Consider the following 18,153-nt stretch of genomic DNA (forward strand, 5'->3'; position numbering starts at 1 on the left):
AATCTGAATTTTGCTTAAAATACTTGGGGAAATGCTGGCTTGTAGCAAGTTAAGTTTGAGTGGTTATCTATCTACGTGTCTGTCAAATTGGCCTAAGTGTAGACGGGTTTGGGAAGGAGTTTTTATTTCTTTAGTAGAATTTTTCTGGTGGCTGTGGCTTAAAAGAATGTGCCAGTGACATTGTTTAAGACCTCTTAAAGATACTAGTTCTTGAGCGTGGCTTTCAAAACTTTTCTGGTATGATCTTCTGGGAATGGGAGAGGTCCCACCTGGGTTTAAACCTAAGTATTTATTCTTCCATCTGGGAAGCTTTTACATTAAAACCTTTGCTTTTGTGATAGTTACTGAAGACAGTCCAGAGGGTTTGGCAGAGTAGTAGATGCACACATATAACTCAACTTCCATGTTTAACCACGTTCTTTAGTCTTCAAATTTGGTTTTTCTCCTAAGTTATCCATCTGTGAACTGCTTGGTAGTCGTTTTATCTTAGTAGCTGTTAAGCCTGACTACCTTTTTCTTTTCTGTATATCTGATACCTGGCATGCCCATCTCAGTCCACATTAGGCATGTTTTCTTGGCTAGTTATCAAAGAAGAACTTGCTGAGATTCTTTTTGTTTCATCTTATGATTGCAAAATCAGAAACATAATTCTTAGACGGATGAGCTGGCACATGCATTACCAATACTTAGTGAAAAGAAAACAGGCCTGAAACATGCCACAACAAAAGCATAAAAACAAAAATTGCATTCGATTATAGTTAATTACTTCAAAAAGCAAATTGGCTTCTCTCTATTATTTGGTAAATGATTGCTGAAAAAGTCAAGAGTGGAGAATTACTTGTCCCTGGGTGGGCAAGTGAAACAAAACAAAACTGTTGAAACATTTTACATATTACATAAAGAAAGATACTTTCTTTAAAAGTATCTTTAAAAGTGTTTAATGTCCTCTTTTCCAGGTCATTCTTGTCTAGAATGTTTTCTTGTCCTCTGATTATATCTACCAGAAATTTGGTGATGGACATCATACTTAGGGAGCTGATGTACGAAAGGGGAACCCCGTTTTGCTAGTAGGGAAATCTTGTCAGATTGGTCTGTATCTTAATACTTGAATGTATATTCTATTGGTCAAATAGCAATTTTCAACAGTTGGGTTTTGGTTAACTTAGATTATTAATATAGGTATTGTCTTAGATCTAACCATTATTTGTTAGCTGGGTTTAGCATTTGGAGGCTCTTTTTCCCTTGTCAATTAAAGGGATATCTGCAGCATCCCCCGCCCCCCGCCCTTTTTTTAAAGCAGTCTCTATGCCCAACCTGCGGCTCAGACCTACAATCCCAAGACCAAGAGTTACATGCTCCACTGAGTGAACCAGCCAGGTGCCACATGCAGCATCATTAAAAAAAAAAAAAAAAATTCTAACTGAAGTGTAGTTGACACATAATACTAGCTCTAGGTGTACAACATAGTGGTTCAACAGTTATATACATTATAAAATGCTTTCTACAAAAAGTGTATGACAGTAATATTGACTATATTCCCTATGCTGTATGTTTCATCCTTGTCACTTCTTTATTTGTAATTGGAAGTTTGTACTGTTGGGTCCATGGTCAAAGGAGCGAGACTGATACAAAGCGAAGGTCAAGCAAAGCTTTATTTCGCGCCAAGCATCGAGAATCAAACTGACTGGCCAGGGCCGTCTCTTGGCAAAGAGACGACCTCTCTCTGCCTTACAGACTAGCTTTTAAGGGCAAAGGCCATGTGGTTGGGCCTGGCCACGCACAGGTGGCCAATGAGATTGTAACACACAGAGAAAGCTACAGAGTCCTGCTAGGTCACACATAAGTGACCAATTGAATTACACTTTACCCTATAGTAGATATTTGAACTAGCGTATTACCTTGGTCAGAATTGGCACCCAAAGGGCACCCAAAGGGCAGGGCCCATACTCCTTGGTAGCTAGGGAGACCGTATGCGCCCCCATTGATTGGATACCTCCACCTGGCCTGACCCACCCAGTTACCTGAGACTGGTTTCCAGGACTTGTTTTTAAGTAAGTTCCCTGAGGGGGTGTGGGGGAGGGTCAGGATACAGCTGCTCTGGCTAAATGGCCCTTACAGTACCTCTGTAAATCATTTTTTAAAAGATGTTATTTATTTGAGAGAGACAGTGAGAGAGAGAGAGAGAGAGCAAGAGCAGGGAGAGGGGCAGAGGGAGAAGCAGGCTTCCTGCTAAGCAAAGAGTCCGATAGGGCACTGGATGACCTGAGCCAAAGGCAGATGACCAACGACTGAGCTCCTTAGGTGCACGGGAAGTTTGTACCTCTAATCCCCTCCACCCATTTTGCGCATCCCCCACCTCTTACCCCTACAGCAACACCAGTTTGTTCTCTATATTTATGAGTGTTTCTCTGTTGTTGTTGCTGTCTGTTCATTTGTTTTTGCTTTTTAGATTATAAATATAAGGGAAATGATAAGGTCTGGAGTATTTCATATAGTTTAATACCATCTAGATATATCATGTTGGCCGTGAATGTCAAGATTTCATTGTTTTTTTTTTTTTAAAAGATGCATTTTTAAATTTTTGATTGAGACAGAGAGAGAGGAGAGAGAGGATGAGTGAGCAGAGAAGTTTTAAGCCAACTCCACTCTAAGTGGGGACACCAACTTGGGGCTTGATCTCATGACCCTGAAATCACAACCTGAGCTGAAACCAAAAGTCATATGCTTAACCGACTGTGCCACTCAGGTATCCCATTTCATTTTTTAAAATGGCTGAGTATTAGTCCACTGTGTATACATACCACATTTTGTCTCTTTTCTTTTTTTTTTTTTTTAATGTCCTCTCTGTGAGCGCATTTAATTAATTAATTAATTAATTTTCTAAAGGTTATTTATTTAGGGGCACCTGGGTGGATCAGTGGGTTAAGCCTCTGCCTTCGGCTCAGGTCATGATCTCAGGGTCTTGGGATCGAGCCCTATATCGGGTTCTCTGCTTAGCAGGGAGCCTGCTTCCCCCTCTCTGTCTGCTGCTTTGCCTACTTGTGATCTCTCTTGTCAAATGAATAAAAATCCTTAAAAGAAGATTATTTATTTACTTATTTGACAGAAACACAGAGAGAGGGGGAGCACAAACAGGGGCAGAGGGAGAGGGAGAAGCAGGCTTCCCGCCGAGCAGGGAGCCCAATGTGGGGCTTGATCCCAGGACCCTGGGATCATGACTTGAGTTGAAGGCAGATGCTTAATGGACTGAACCATCTAGGCCCCCCCACATTTTCTTTATCTGTTCAGTGGTTAATGACCTTTGTTGCTTCTGTATCTTAGTGCAGCATCATTGTTTATGACTTCATGGTATTATATGACTGCACCATGTTCTTAATATTTGGGTAGATAGTATATATACATAGTACAAAGTATGAAAGATACAAAAAAGTACAGTGAAAAGTAAAGTTTCCCTCTACTCTTAGTTTCTGTCAGGATACAGTCACTGTTATCCATTTTTTTTATGTTGGTCCAGAAATATTTTACATAAATATAAACCAGTACATAATCTGTATATGCACATACAAGATGACAGCATATTGTACCTTCTATTCTATACAGCGCTTTCTTTTTCTTCCTTATTAGGAGCTCTCCCCTACAATTTCATAAAAATTTCCATCAGTGTTTAACATTGTTTAATCTTCTACTCTATGGGATCTACTATAATTTATTTAACCAGGCCTTTTTTGGGGAAATGACACTTAGATTGTTTCACATCTGTTGTTCTATCAGTTCATAGATCTGCAGTCACACTACACATTTCATTTTGTGTAGACCACTGGGCCCAATCACTTTCTGGTTAAATTCTGTAAGTGAAAGCCTTTATAGAAGACCTGTATTACACAGAATAAGGTGAGAATGTGGTAATGTCTGTAAATCTGTTTTGTGGTGGAAATATATGGAAAGTGAAAATTCTAATTTTTATCTTAAGAAACTTCTATTTTTTTTAGTGAAAGTAATATTGCCTTGTGTGGGAAGTGTAATTTATCTTAGTCCTGATTTTGTCCAATAAGGCAGACTTGTTTTATTTTTCCACAGATTGTTTTTAGATTTGGTATCAAAATACCCAGATTTACTAGTATCAACTAACTGTTTGTAACCCAAAGAAACATTTAAAAAAAGGGAAAAGAAACACACTAGCTGCAATTGGAAGAAAATGATTCTTGGTTACATATGCATGGAGGAAGTATTGTGGACCCAACGTTAAGCATTTATATCATTTAGGTGGTTGCCTTTTTATGATTCAGGTTCATATTTCCTCACTAGAGTACTTGACTCTGTGTTAGAGGATAAACATGGTGTATTTTTCCCCAAAGCCTCCTTTTAAGTTGCAAACAGGAACATGGGAATTTTGAGATTATAGTCGTATTGTATTGTCCGTCTGTTACATCCTCATGAATTTTTAGATTAAAACAGAAGATTTAAAAGAGAATTTGAATTTGTGTATCAACCTATTTTCTAAGAATCTGAGTTTACGTTGTCATCATGGTTGTCTGAGGGGAAAAGCTGGAGAGGCATTGATCCTAATGGGAGGCTACAGATACCATTAAAAATAAACTTATGGAAACTTTAAGCAACGAAAGCCACTTAAGGCTTCAGAGTAGTTTGGAGATAAAAGTTTATGCATTTACGTATTGCTCATTTGTAGATTATGTGATTTCTTTTTTTTTTTTTTTTTGGTGGCATTGAAAAATCTCAGTTATAAACCTTCCAAGAGCCTGTTAGCTACATTCATTCATATAGCATGGGCAAATAAACTCCTTTATGGCAGTGGACCTCACATTTTTTTTCCCTTATTTTTTTAAGTTAACATATAATGTATTTTTTGTTTCAGGAGTACAGGTCTGTGATTCATCAGTCTTATATCACACCCAGTGCTCATTACAACACACACCCTCCCCAGTGTCCATCTCCCGGTTACCCCATTTGCCTTCCTCCCTCCCCTCCAGCTACCCTCAGTTTGTTTCCTAAGATTAAGAATCTCTTAAGGTTTGTCTCCTCCTCTGGCTTAATCTTGTTTCATTTTTTCCTTCTCTTCCGCTATGATTTTTTGCCTTGTTTCTTAAATTCCAGGTATCAGTGAGATCATATGATAATTGTTTTTCTCTGATTGACTTACTTCGTTTAGCATAATACCCTCTAGTTCCATCCACTTCCACATTTTAATATTAATATCAGAGTCACCTGGAGAGCTTGATAAACGCTTGTTTTTGAAAAATGGTTGCCATCTCCAGAGATTGTTGTGACAGTAGCTCTGTGGTAAGACCTAGAGATCTCTTCCTTAAATATCATCATCAGATGATTCTGGTCTGCAGACCTCTTTTTGACTATTGTTTGAGGACCTCCATTAGTTAAAAATCTAATTAAAGGAGCATATCAAAATCTCTAAGATTATAATTTAAAATAGCAGCATGATGCAGCAGAATAGGCTTGATTTTGAATTTGACTTGTCTTCTATAAAGACCTGTGGTTAGTAGTTGTTTGCTAAACACTGGTAATGGGAAATTTGTGGCTGGTAAGAATCATATTGCTATTCCATGGTCCAAGTAAAAAGTAAATATCTCAGAAGCCAAAAATATATTTTTCTTAGAAGTTAAATTGCTCTGGTTCAAGAAATAAAATATTTGGCTTTTCAAATGCTAGATGTAAGGACATTAGATTTTAATTTTTATCAAGTAGGGTAGTGGGTTAAATTACTTTCTCTTTCAGAACATTTTTTTGATGAGAATGTTGAGGTTATGGTGCAACAGTCATTGTCATACATGGTGAATAATTATGAATGGATGCAATTTTGGATAGCATTTTGAATATATATATGGAAATCTTAAAACAGCTCATACTGATTTACATAGTAATTCCATTTTCCGAGAAATTCAAAAATAAAAAAATTTAAATATGAAACAGAGACATATACTACAGAATTTTTTATAATAGTACAGAAAAATTGCAAACAACCTAAACATCTTATATTGGAAAAATATTTAAGGACGAAGTGATCCATTCATGCAGTGAAATGCTATTTAGCCATAAACTATCTTTAAGGAGTTCATCATATAGGGAAATGCTTATGTTATAATGTTATTATGTAAATAAAAGCAGGGTACAGAATTGTAGATCATTTTAAAGATTTATAAGGAAATTTGGAAAATACTAATTTTCAGATTTTTATTATTGTGGGATTGTTGGTTTTTACCCCATAATACGTATTCCCCCAATTTTCTATACCAAACATATTTTTTACAATAAAAAATAGCAAACAGAATCAATATTTTGATCCTAAAAAAAGAGTTTACATAAGATATTACAGCCAGGCACTATCAAGGGATTTAGTCACATCATTTTTAGGGATAAGGAATTTGTTTATCAATAGAAAATAGGAGTAGGAATAGATAATTCAAATTAATGGACTATTAATGGGATCACTGTTAAACCTATTTTCAGACTAAAGTTTTATAAGTGACTTGAAGGGCGAAATACACTGTGATCCATCAAATTTGAACCTTTTTAGGTAGGAAATGCCAGTGAAGTTGCTATTAACTTTGTCAAAATTTTGAGAAACTATGAGCGGGCTGAAGAGTGATCAGTGATTTCCAGTTGGACAAATATAAGAGTTGGTTCATTTACGTTAAAGGTTATTCATTGGAGGAGTAATTGCCCTTATGCAACTGTATTCTGAACTACAGAATTTAACTAAAAAATATAAATAAATTCTTAAAATGTTTAAATAAATTGGTCAGTAAAAAGGAATCCAAGATATTTGGATTTGGCCTAACCTTTGAGATTTTTGTCAAGGAGAACCATCAGTGTTCTTCACAGCAAAGTGTTTTTGGGAGGGTTGATACAGTAATGCTCTAGATAGTTTTGGGTTAGATTCAGTGTGACAATTCTTGTGGTTTCAAGAGCATGTTGTATTCTGTGTGAGGAGTCCTATCACAGATACATAAAAACAAATAGTATCCCTTGAGATGTATCTAAAAATAAAATACTAGGTTTTGTTAATAGCATAGCAATAAATTTTAGGTATGTGATCATAGTACAGCATCAATAATGAGAGAAAGAATTTGGGGAGGACTGCAGAAATGTTACTTTTAAAATTCAATGAGATTATTGTACTTGGTAAGCCTTCTCAGAAATACTTTTCATTGTAGTTAGAAGCGGTGGTCTCAAGTGCTGGTGTTTGATGATTTTTTTGCTATTCTGCATTGAAATAAATATCAGAATATTATAGTGAGTATAGTTTATATTGCACCTAAACATCATTGTTGGTTGTGAAATAGTTGCCACGGTGTACATATATGTGAATTCAAGGATCAATCCTGCTTGTATGACTGGACAACTGCAGTCCATTGATGTTTGAGTTAACGTGCCATTTAAGGACCATTTACGGAAGAGATTACCGTTGCCGTTCCTAGCTGTCTTCTGAAACCTGTGGTTAGTTGCATCTTGTGACTTTTCTGTAAGATCAAGAAATGTATGGCATGGGAACTTGTATAGTTAGTTGCTTAGACTAGAGTCCCAGAGGCAATGGAAGAACTCCTTCTTTTCTGCCTCCCTTCCCTCCTTCCCTCTGTTCTTCATTTCCTCCATCCTTCCCTCCCTCCTTTCCTTCCATTCCTTATTTACTTATTTTTTTTTTTAAGATTTTATTTATTTATTTGAGAGAGAGACAGTGAGAGAGAGCATGAGAGGCGAGGTCAGAGGGAGAAGCAGACTTCCCATGGAGCTGGGAGCCTGATATGGGACTCGATCTCGGGACTCCGGGACCATGACCTGAGCCCAAGGCAGTTGCTTAACCAACTGAGCCACCCAGGCACCCCTACTTACTTATTTATAAAAGATTTTATTTGAGAGAGAGAGCGAGAAGGCGCACAAGCAGAGGAAGGGTCAGAGGGAGAGGGGCAAACAGACTCCCCAGTGAGCAGGGAGCCTGATACGGGTTTTGATCCCAGGACCTTGAGATTATGAACTGAACTGAAGGCAGATGCTTAACCGACCACAGCACCCAGGTGCCCCTAGAGGAACACTTTTAAAAGAAATATTGCATCACTAATTATCCACATGGTACAGAGAATGATTTTATGGAAGAACAAAGGGCACCAATGACTGTGAGTTAAAAAACAATTGAGATATCAGATTGTGAATTTGAAGACATTTTTCAGAATCTTTTTTATTATTATGTTCAGTTATCCAGCATATAGTATATCATTAGTTTTTTGTATTTAAACATCTCATTTATTTTTTAATTGAATTATTAACATAAAATATTAACATCAGATGTACAACATAGATTCAACAGTTGTGTACATTACTGGATTATCCCCACAGTAAATGTGGTCACCATACAGTGTTATTACAGTATTATTGACTATATTCCTTATGCTGCACTGTTCATTTCCATGACTTATTCATTCTATAAGTGGAAGTTTGTATCTCTCAATCCCCTTTATCATTAGTTCTTGATGTAGTGTTACAGATTCATTAGTTGCATATAACATCCATTGCTTATCACCACACGAGCCCTCTTTAATACCAAAAATACTTTGAATTTATTTTGCTTTTTAAAATATAAACATGAGTATCAAAATTCATGTTTAAATAAGTTGAAAATAGCTTTTCCAATAAAAAATTCTAAGTGATAAGCAGCCATATGTCCTTGTTTAATTGGGAGCTTTTTTGTCTTAGTGATACATAAAATAATGGTGTATGTTGGTACTGCTGGTATCTTGGAGTCAATGAAATGTGGTTAATTTATTCAGTTTAAAGGACTAAGATTATCTTAAAATTGTACTCATCTTTTTGGTTTTATTTATTTTATGAAGTCATTGTGATCATAGATAAATGGTTGTTATATTTTAAATATCCATTCTTAGTAAACTAAAAAAAACTGACACCCCTGTGTTGGTTCCTCCATTTATTTGGGAAATTTTTACTGGCCTGTGAAATTCAGAGATCCAGCAGCCACAAGTCTAGCATAGGGGTGCCTGGGTGGCTCAGTGGGTTAAGCCTCTGCCTTCAGCTCAGGTCATGATCTCAGGGTCCTGGGATAGAGCCCGCATCAGGCTCTCTGCTCAGCAGGGAGCCTGCTTTCCCCACTCTCTCTGCTTGCCTCTCTGCCTACTTGTGTGCACTCTTTCTCTCTCTGTCAAATAAATAAATCTTAAAAAAAAGTCTAACAAATTTTTAAATTTTCAATTTTTTTAAATTTTATTTTTAGATTATTTATTTATTTATTTGACAGACAGAGAGAGAGACAGACAGACAGACAGACACACACACACAGTGAGAGAGGGAGCACAAGCAGGGGGAGTGGGAGAGGGAGAAGCAGGTTTCCCATGGAGAAGGAAGTCCGATGTGGGGCTTGATCCCAGGAGTCTGGGATCATGACCTGAGCTTCAGGCAGACACTTAATGACTGAGCTTCCCAGGTGCCCCTTATTTTTTATTGTTAAAGAAAGATTTTATTTATTTATTTATTTTACAGAGAAAGAGTGCTAGCAGGGAGAGCGGCAGGCAGAGGGAGAGGGCAAAGCAGACTTCCCACTGAGCGGAGAGCCTCACAGGGGGCTTGATCCCAGGACCTTGGGATCGTGAACTGAGCCAAAGGCAGATACCTAACTGACTGAGCCACCCAGGTGCCTCTATCATCCTCTTCCTCCTCCTCCTCCTCCTTCTTGTTGTTGTTGTTATTATAATTATTATTTTAAAAGATTATTTATTTATTTATTTATTTAACACAGAGAGAGAGAGAGAGAGAGAGAGAGAGAGAATGTTATCACAAGTAGACAGACAGGCAGGTAGAGAGAGGGGGGAACAGGCTCCCCGCTGAGCTGAGAGACCAGTGTGGGGCTTGATCCTGGGACCTTGAAATCATGACCTGAGCCTGCCTAACCCACTGAGCCACCCACGTGTCCCCCCATCTCTTGTCCCCCCATATTTTGACTACAGGTTAATTTTTCTAGTTTGAATAGGTTTCACAGAAATGAATGCCAGTAAAATACTAGGTGCTGACAGTGTGCTTTCATTTGGTTTTATATTTTTTGCTTCTGTTTGTCCCTTGTTACTTTGCCTTAACAAATCCCATGGAATTAAGTTTACTGTGTCAATAGTCAGGTACCACCTAAGGAAGAATGGTATAAAAAATTTTATGACTGTTGGTCATTCTTTATGTGGGATACTTTGAGCCACACTAGAAGGCTTTTCTAACCAAAAATGTCTTTTTTTTAGCTTGCCTTGGTGTCTGAAGTTTTTTAACTATTAGCCATTCTTTGTGTTTGAGACACTGACAGAAGCTCCATGAAGGCAGACATTGCATTTGTCTTTTTTTTATTGCTATAACTATAGCATCCATTCCACTTCTTGGCACATAAATAGGTGTCCCATAAACATTTATTCAATTAAAAAATGAAGGCAAATCTTATTTATGACATTAAAACATTGTTAGTCATAGTTAAGACCATGATGTGCTAATTTATTTAATAGAAGAGACGAGCTTATAGAACACATGATTTCTGTTCAGAGTGAGCAGACCACTAAAATTTTTTGTTTGCAAATAAGAATAGGAAGAGCAAACCAATGAGAAAAGTGTAGAAAACCATTTTGGCTTACTTCATTACATGTCTTAGAATGGTTCTGTTAACAAGTTGCATAGGAAAAGCATTGCTGAGGAGGGGTGTGTTTATGTGTGTATGTGTATGTATGTTTAATACCTCTGTAGTTTTGTCACCATGAGAATAAATTTCCTTGTGAAATTGTCCAACTCAAGTAGGATAGAAGCAGAAGTGTTGTTAATTTGCATCACAGTAAATACAGCCCATTATTTATTGTCTGTTTCCTAAGGAAGTACCTGAAGCATTGATCCTCTGGGAACCTACTTTTAATATCTTGTCCAAAGAAGTAAATACCCATTTATCCTTTTCAGGGCAAAGTGACATAGCCATTAGTTTTACTAGGATTTAACAATATTTCTGATTTTTCTGCTCATCAGTGTGTCTTCAAATCCAGTGATATTTGAAATACAAATCATATTTTGTTCATCATCTTCATGTGTTAAGGATACCATATTGCCAAGTATCAGTCTCTCTGGAAGAACTCAAATTCATTTTTTAACTTGATATTTTATAGATCAGCAATTAAGCAGCCATAATAAATAAATATGCTCAGTTGTCTTATTCAAAGACAATTAAGAAACTTGGAGTTTAGCTTTTACCTTAGGAACCTTTTAAGGAAATTGGTCCTAGCAATAGAGTGGCTAAATTGGGAGGTAATATGTTCTTTGCTTTTATCCATTATTCATTTTATGTTTTGTAAACTTCCTGTATGTAGAAATATTTAGAGCAATACTTGTACTTTTAAGTTAATACAGAGTTTATTTGGCAGCTAAAAATTTACATTGAAAATCTGAACTTTTTTCCATGAGTTACTAATGAGTTTATGTAATATAATGGTTTTTGGAATTGTTCTTAATTTTAAGTTATTAAAATAAACTACATTGTTTGCTGAAATCGGAAGTTTTTTTGTACTTTGGCATTTTATAGATGGGCTGTTCATTATAAACTTGACTTGTTTCTGTATTTAGTCCTAAATATATACAGAGGGATAACCAAGTCAGTAGATGTTTAATGTCAGTGGATATCAGGGAAAAACAAATTAGAAGAAATAAAGGGATATTATTTCATACCTATCATTTTGCCAAAAAAATTAAAAGTTCTGTCAGTATCAAATATTGATAAGGATGAGGGGAAATGGGAATTTTTAACCATTGCTGATGTTGGAGAAATATAATTTAAACCAAAACCTCCATTTCAGAAAAACCTCTCTTCAGAGGCAGAAGAGAAAGAAAATAAGCATTGAGCCAGAATGTGAAGCACATCACAGTCAATCTGCTAAGAGATTTCAGAGATCTAAAGAGAGCTCACCCTTATATATGGCCAGATACAACCTATTACATACATGTTCTCAAGATAAATTGTAAGTAGTGCTCAAGTCAGAGGACTTGATAGCAACATTTCTCACACATAGTTCATTCTAAATCAGTTGGTAATTGCGATGACCATATGTATTTGTAACTGGCTAAAAATAAACTTGTGTTCTTATGATAGGAGGTAATTTTGCAACGTGGAAGTAGATGATCAGCTAGTTAGGTTCCTGTTTTCCCACAAAAACTGGCAGAAAGGGGCACCTGGGTGGCTCAGTCATTAAGCATCTGCCTTAGGCTCAGGTCAGGATCCTGGGGTCCTGGGATTGAGCACTTCCCTGCTCAGTGGGAAGCCTGCTTCTTCCTCTCCCCCTGCCCCTGCTTGTGTTCTCTCTCTTGCTGTGTGTGTCTTTCTTTTTTTTTTTATTTTTATTTATTTTTATTTTTTTATTTTTTTTAAAGATTTTATTTATTTATTTGACAGAGCGAGATCACAAGTAGGCAGAGAGGCAGGCAGAGAGAGAGGAAGGGAAGCAGGCTCCCTGCTGAGCAGAGAGCCCGAAGCGGGACTCGATCCCAGGACCCTGAGATCATGACCTGAGCCGAAGGCAGCGGCTTAACCCACTGAGCCACCCAGGCGCCCTCCGCTGTGTGTGTCTTTCTCTATTAAATAAATAAATAAATAAAAAATCTTAAAAAAGAAAAAAAAACTGGCGGAAAGAGGGTGCTATCTCCTTTGGTGCAAATCACATTTCAGAGAGTCCTGGGTTGCTGCTTAGAAGCTTGCTTGCTTGCTTATTTATTTATTATTTAAAGTAAGCTGTTTACCCAATAGGGAGCTTGAACTCAGGATCCCCAGATCAAGAGTCACATGATCTACTGAATGAGCCAGCTCAGGTCCCTAGAAACTTATGTAGCTTTTAAAAACATTTACATATATTTCAAGAGATAGAGAAAGAATTTACGATTGCAAGTTTTCTAGAGAAAGTGATCTAAGACGATTGTGTTCTAAGACAAATCTCTTCCTTTACTTTTATTTTAAGTAGGCATCATGCCCAATGTGGAACTCAAACTTACAACCCTGGGATCCAGAGTCTCAAGTTCCACTGAGTGAGCCAGCCAGGGCCCCCATTTTCCCCTAATTTTTAACAGGAAAACTTCTCATTTTTTGCCCTTACACTGATGGGTAAATTGATCTGCCACTTCAGTGGGCAGTTTGCAGTGTTCTGGCGATCCAGTACTTTTATTCGTGGTTAAACCCCAGAAGAACTCTGTTTTTTTTTTTTTTAAAGAGTTTATTTATTTATTTGACAGAGAGAGATCACAGTAGGAGAGAGGAAGGGAAGAGATCACAGAGAGAGAGGAAGGGAAGCAGGCCCCCTGCCGAGCAGAGAGCCCGATGTGGGACTCATCCCAGGACCCTGGGATCATGACCTGAGCCAAAGGCAGCGGCTTAACCCACTGAGCCATCCAGGCGCCCCCAGAAGAACTCTTAAAACATTTTTTCTTTATTCATTTGAGAGGAAGAGAGAGGGAAAGCAAGTGAGTGTGGTTGGGAGGAGCAGAAGGAGAGGGAGAGAGAGAGAATCCTTAGCAGACTTCCCACTGAGCATGGAGCCTGACACAGGCTCTATCCCATGATCCTGAGATCCTGACCTGAGTGGAAATCTGGAGTTAGTTGCTGAACCGACTGAACCAAGCAGGCTGCCTCCAGAAAAGCTCTTAATACATGTTTATAAGACACTTGTAACATTGCCTATTAGCAGTGAAACAGTGGAAACAACCAAGTATCTGTGAAGAGAATGAATAGATAAATTTTGGTGTATTTACACAGTATAATACCGCATTAAAGTGAGTGAACTAGAATTATACAATCAGCATGAGTGCCTGTTATCAGTAATGTTGTGTACTAAATCAAATTATGGAGGAACATGCACAGTATATTTATGTAGTATTTAAAAACATTCAGAACAATACGTATGCAGAACAATGCATATTTTTATGGGTATATACATTAATAAAAATATAATGCAATGATAATCACCAAAATCAGAAAGTGATTTTGATTTCCCTCTGAGGAGGAAAATGTATAATGGGATCAGCAAGGTTTTCAAGTGTGTCTGTAATATTTTATTTCTCAATAAAGGAAGATCTTAAGTAAAGAATACTAAAATTTAGGTTTTTGGGGTACTGGGTACATGGATGTTTGTTTTATTATTATCTAGATTCTTCTGTAACGTTTAAATATTTTACAATTAAATGCATAAAAAAAGAGAGCCAGAGGAAAAAAAGCTAATGGTAAGGATCTAGTAAAAAGGGACAAGTTTGTGCAGGAGAGTAGGACAATTAGAGGAGCAGAGTCCTTGAGAAGACAAACAATGGGACCCAGTGGAGAAAGAATTTGTTTGACTTTTGATAGGAGTAAGGTCAATGTGTTGACACAGGAGAGAAGGCAAAATAAATGGTAAGAAGAGGAAGTACTTCTCTTTTGAATTTAGGGTGACTAATGTCCAGGTTTGCCTGTGACTAAGAGGTTTCCCTAGATGCAGGACTTTCAGTGCTAACACTGGGAAGGTCCTTGGCAAATTAGGGTGGTTGGCTATCTTCTGATTTTCCTTGACAAAATGAAAAACCATGATCATATGCTGGGAGTGAGAGGGGAATGAGGCTTTAAGGTAAAATGAGAAGCTATATGAAGTAATTACCTTAAGGCTGTGAGAGCAAGTTCACGAGGTTAATGTGGTATGATTTCTGAGCTTTGCTAAGGGTCTGCAATTTATGGGTATAATTTTAAAGTTCATATGGTTGTGTTTGTCATCTCATTCAGTTGAACAAGTGAAGATACTGTGTGTGACTGTGGGGGAGAAAGAGGAGCAAGAGTGAGGGCACAGGTGAGGAAATGATTGAGAGTGATGGAACAAGTCTCAGGCTGGGTAAGAGGGGAAGAAGAAAGGAGAGGAAAGATAGATGGTGGGGAAAGTAACTCAGAATCTGTTGGCAATCATCAGACTTCTAGAAGTGAACTGGGAAGATAGGCAGTGAGGAGAGTGGGATGCTTGAATTGAGATTTTTGACATGGCATAGTCACTGGTTGTCAATGTGATCATCAGAGTAGGGGCTGGACTGGATAGAAGGAAAGGTTTTGGGTATGGGAGTGATCACTCTGTGGATGTGATTTTAGTGATTAAGGCAAGTTTTGGTGCTCTGTAAACAGTCACTCAGGTGTTCTCTTTTCATATGCCTAGAGTCTTTTGTTTCTTATTTTATTTTGTTTAAACAGTGCCTCAAATTATAGATCGTATTGTTGTTCTGGAATGAAGATGGTTGTCAGTAAGTAAATGGATAAAAGCAAATTTTGTTTAATCAGTACATGGCCTTCTCTATGGCTTTCTTAATAGTTGGTTAAGTATCAAACATTAACATACAAACTAATGATCCCAGTGCCCATTAAGCTATTTTAGTCCCAAATAAGTTCGATAAGGATTTTGTGTCATGTATGGTTGTATATAGTACATTTCTCTGCTAACTCCCATTTCTTTCTTTCTCTTTTTATAGGACCGCAGCTGAATGCACAGCTAGAAGGTTGGCTCTCACAAGTACAGTCTACAAAAAGACCTGCTAGAGCCATTATTGCACCGTAAGTTTTAAGGGTCTTTACCAGAATATTTCATATATTAATTATTAATATAGAATAGTATCTACCGATGGCTCTAAAAATTTAATAAATGCTGTATTTTGAACTGAAGAAATTATATTTAGTGATTTTCATGATTTCTTTGGCTTTCACTTTAACTCAGGGATAAAGGAATTGGCTATTTTCTCAGGTGCAGTAATTTTAAAATTTATTTTTTGATAACAAAACTGACTTTCAAAACAGAAGGTAATTTGCAGTGTATAAACTTGGTGATTTCAGATTGATATAAATGACTAAGTTCTGTTTTAAATAGTAAAAAGATCTACTTTAATTCAGCTAACTTTTTCCTTATAATGAAAATTATAAATTATAAATTATAGCCTGGGTGGCTCAGTTGGTTGAGTGACTGCCTTCGGCTTAGGTCATGATCCTGGAGTCCTGGGATCAAGTCCCACATCGGGCTCCCATCTCCATGGGGAACCTGCTTCTCCCTCTGACCTTCTCCCCTCCCATGCTCTCTCCTACTCTCAGATAAATAAAAAATACCTTAAAAAAAATAATGAAAAAGATATGTTAAACAATACCATGCAATATGGAATAGCGATCAGATATTTGGAGAAGGGGTAGCTTTTTTTTGTTTTTAATGAAGAAAATCTGTGATTGTTTTGTCTTTGAATCTTAGAAGGCATTCTAGAACTACAGGCTAACAAATACAATTAACAGTGTGTCTGTAAGTGATAGGATTTCAGTTCATTTTGATTTGGTTTCCAGTGCTAACTTTCAAAACACATGTTAACTGTCTTCCGAGACAGTTGGAGTTTGTCCCATTTCTTTCACAGCAGTGTCTTTTATGTAACTTCTGTTGAATTAGGTTTGGTGCCCTGATAAATAAAAAATAGTGAAAATAAAAGCATCTACTTATTGAAGAATATGAGAATTAAATAAGTAAATACAAACATAGAGCCTACATTAATGTCTGTCACAGAACAAGTATTCCATAAGTGTTAGGTAATTTAATGTGCCAAATGTTTTGTTAAGTGGTCCATTTTTGTGATCTGACTTAATCTCATTTAATAGATACAGGAGGCTGACTGTACCACTTACATGATATGTGACATACAAGTAACTTAATCTCTTATGCCTTTGTCTCATTGTAGAATTGGAATATTAATAATACCTCCATGTAGTTTTTTGATGATTAAATGAGTTAATCTTTATTAACTTATAGCATAGTAACTTAAGCTATTATTTATTTAGTCATTCAGCAAATATGTACCCAACTAAATGCCAGGTGTTCTTAATGCTACTTTTTATTTTATTGAGGTTTTTGGGGGAGGTTTTATCTTGTTCTTTTTTGGCGGGACATTTTCCTGTTTTCTCAGTTTGCTTGACTCTGTGTTTGTTTCTATGCATGAATATTCAAAGAATGGCCTCCTGTAGCAGATGAACCTTATCTTTCAACCTTGCCCTAGCTCTTGGTTTTCTCTGAAACCTTTGTGATGTTCTAAGCAGCCTGATTTATTCCTGATAAGTCCCAGTTGTTGAGAGTGTGCCAAGACTTGTCAGTGTTCTGGGGGGTGGATCTCAGGCAACCCCCAGTTATATAGGCTGATTGGAAGCCAGACCCTCAGGCAGCAGGTTTTAAAATATGTAGGCATATATAGTCCTGTAGGGCTGTAATTGTACACCCTGTTGGCCTCCAGACCAGGTGATCTAAAGGTGTCCTCTGGGTGACAGTGACAAAAACCAGGGCTTTAGAGGAGTATATAAGCTCCTTTTTGGAGGTTCTGGCGAAATGTAGTGAGGCTTAGGGAGAGTGTAAAGATGGTGTCCCCTGGCTCCTTTTTCCTGAAAGCACCTCCACAGCCTCCAGATATGTAGCTGATGTGAAGTGTGGTGCTCAGGCTGAAGCTCTGGGCAAGTAAATAGGCCTGTTTCACAGAAAGACTAGGGATGTTATTCAAAGTACTGTCTCTGTAGTGAATTGTCTCTCTGATTGTTACAGCCCTTTTGGACCCAGGAACGCAGGCCCCCCGGCCACCAGAGCAAGTGATCAGTGTCCCCTGTGTAGACAGCATATGCCTGCCAGCTTTAGCAGGCCCATAGGGGAGCACATGGCTCGTGCAGGCACAGCTTTCACATGGGCATGGGGGAGCACAGGGGTGGGTTACCCTGTTGGTGCTCTCAAGGCAGAGGGAGAGAACCATAAAGTCCCTGCCAGTGCCTCTGTCCCTGGAGAGAGGTCCAACAGGCCCCTGCCCCTCTGACAGATGCTGTAGGATTAGCCAGTGAAACTCCTTCATGTAGTCTGGGCGCTTTTCAAATTGCTGCTTTTGTGCTGGTTTCCAGGGTGACTAAGTCTGCATGTGAGCCGTTTAAGAGAAGTATCTCAGTTTCCTACAGCCCTTTGGGTCTGTATGTGAGCCGTTTGGGTCCTGGATGTGAGCCCTGTTGGTGTTCAAAGCCAGATGTTTTGGGGGTTCATCTCTCTGTTACAATTCCCAAGGATTGGGGTACTTGATGTGAGGTATGAACCCTTACTTCCTCAGGAAAAAAACTGCATTTGT

At 37.8% G+C, this 18,153-nt stretch overlaps 1 protein-coding gene across 2 annotated transcripts in view; it reads left to right on the plus strand.

The window, feature by feature from the left end:
* MEMO1 (mediator of cell motility 1) overlaps positions 1-18,153 on the plus strand; it is a 127,291-nt gene that overhangs the window by 38,470 nt on the left and 70,668 nt on the right. For both annotated transcript variants that reach the window (XR_009357398.1, XM_059188688.1), the window contains one exon: positions 15,508-15,589. Coding sequence is in view for 1 of the 2 variants with exons in the window: in XM_059188688.1 (XP_059044671.1) it covers positions 15,508-15,589 (82 nt within the window). In the remaining variant the exon portion in view is untranslated. The remainder of the gene's footprint in view (positions 1-15,507; positions 15,590-18,153) is intronic.

Source organism: Mustela lutreola, chromosome 9, assembly GCF_030435805.1.
Source record: "Mustela lutreola isolate mMusLut2 chromosome 9, mMusLut2.pri, whole genome shotgun sequence".
In the NCBI taxonomy this organism is placed as follows: Eukaryota; Metazoa; Chordata; class Mammalia; order Carnivora; family Mustelidae; genus Mustela; species Mustela lutreola.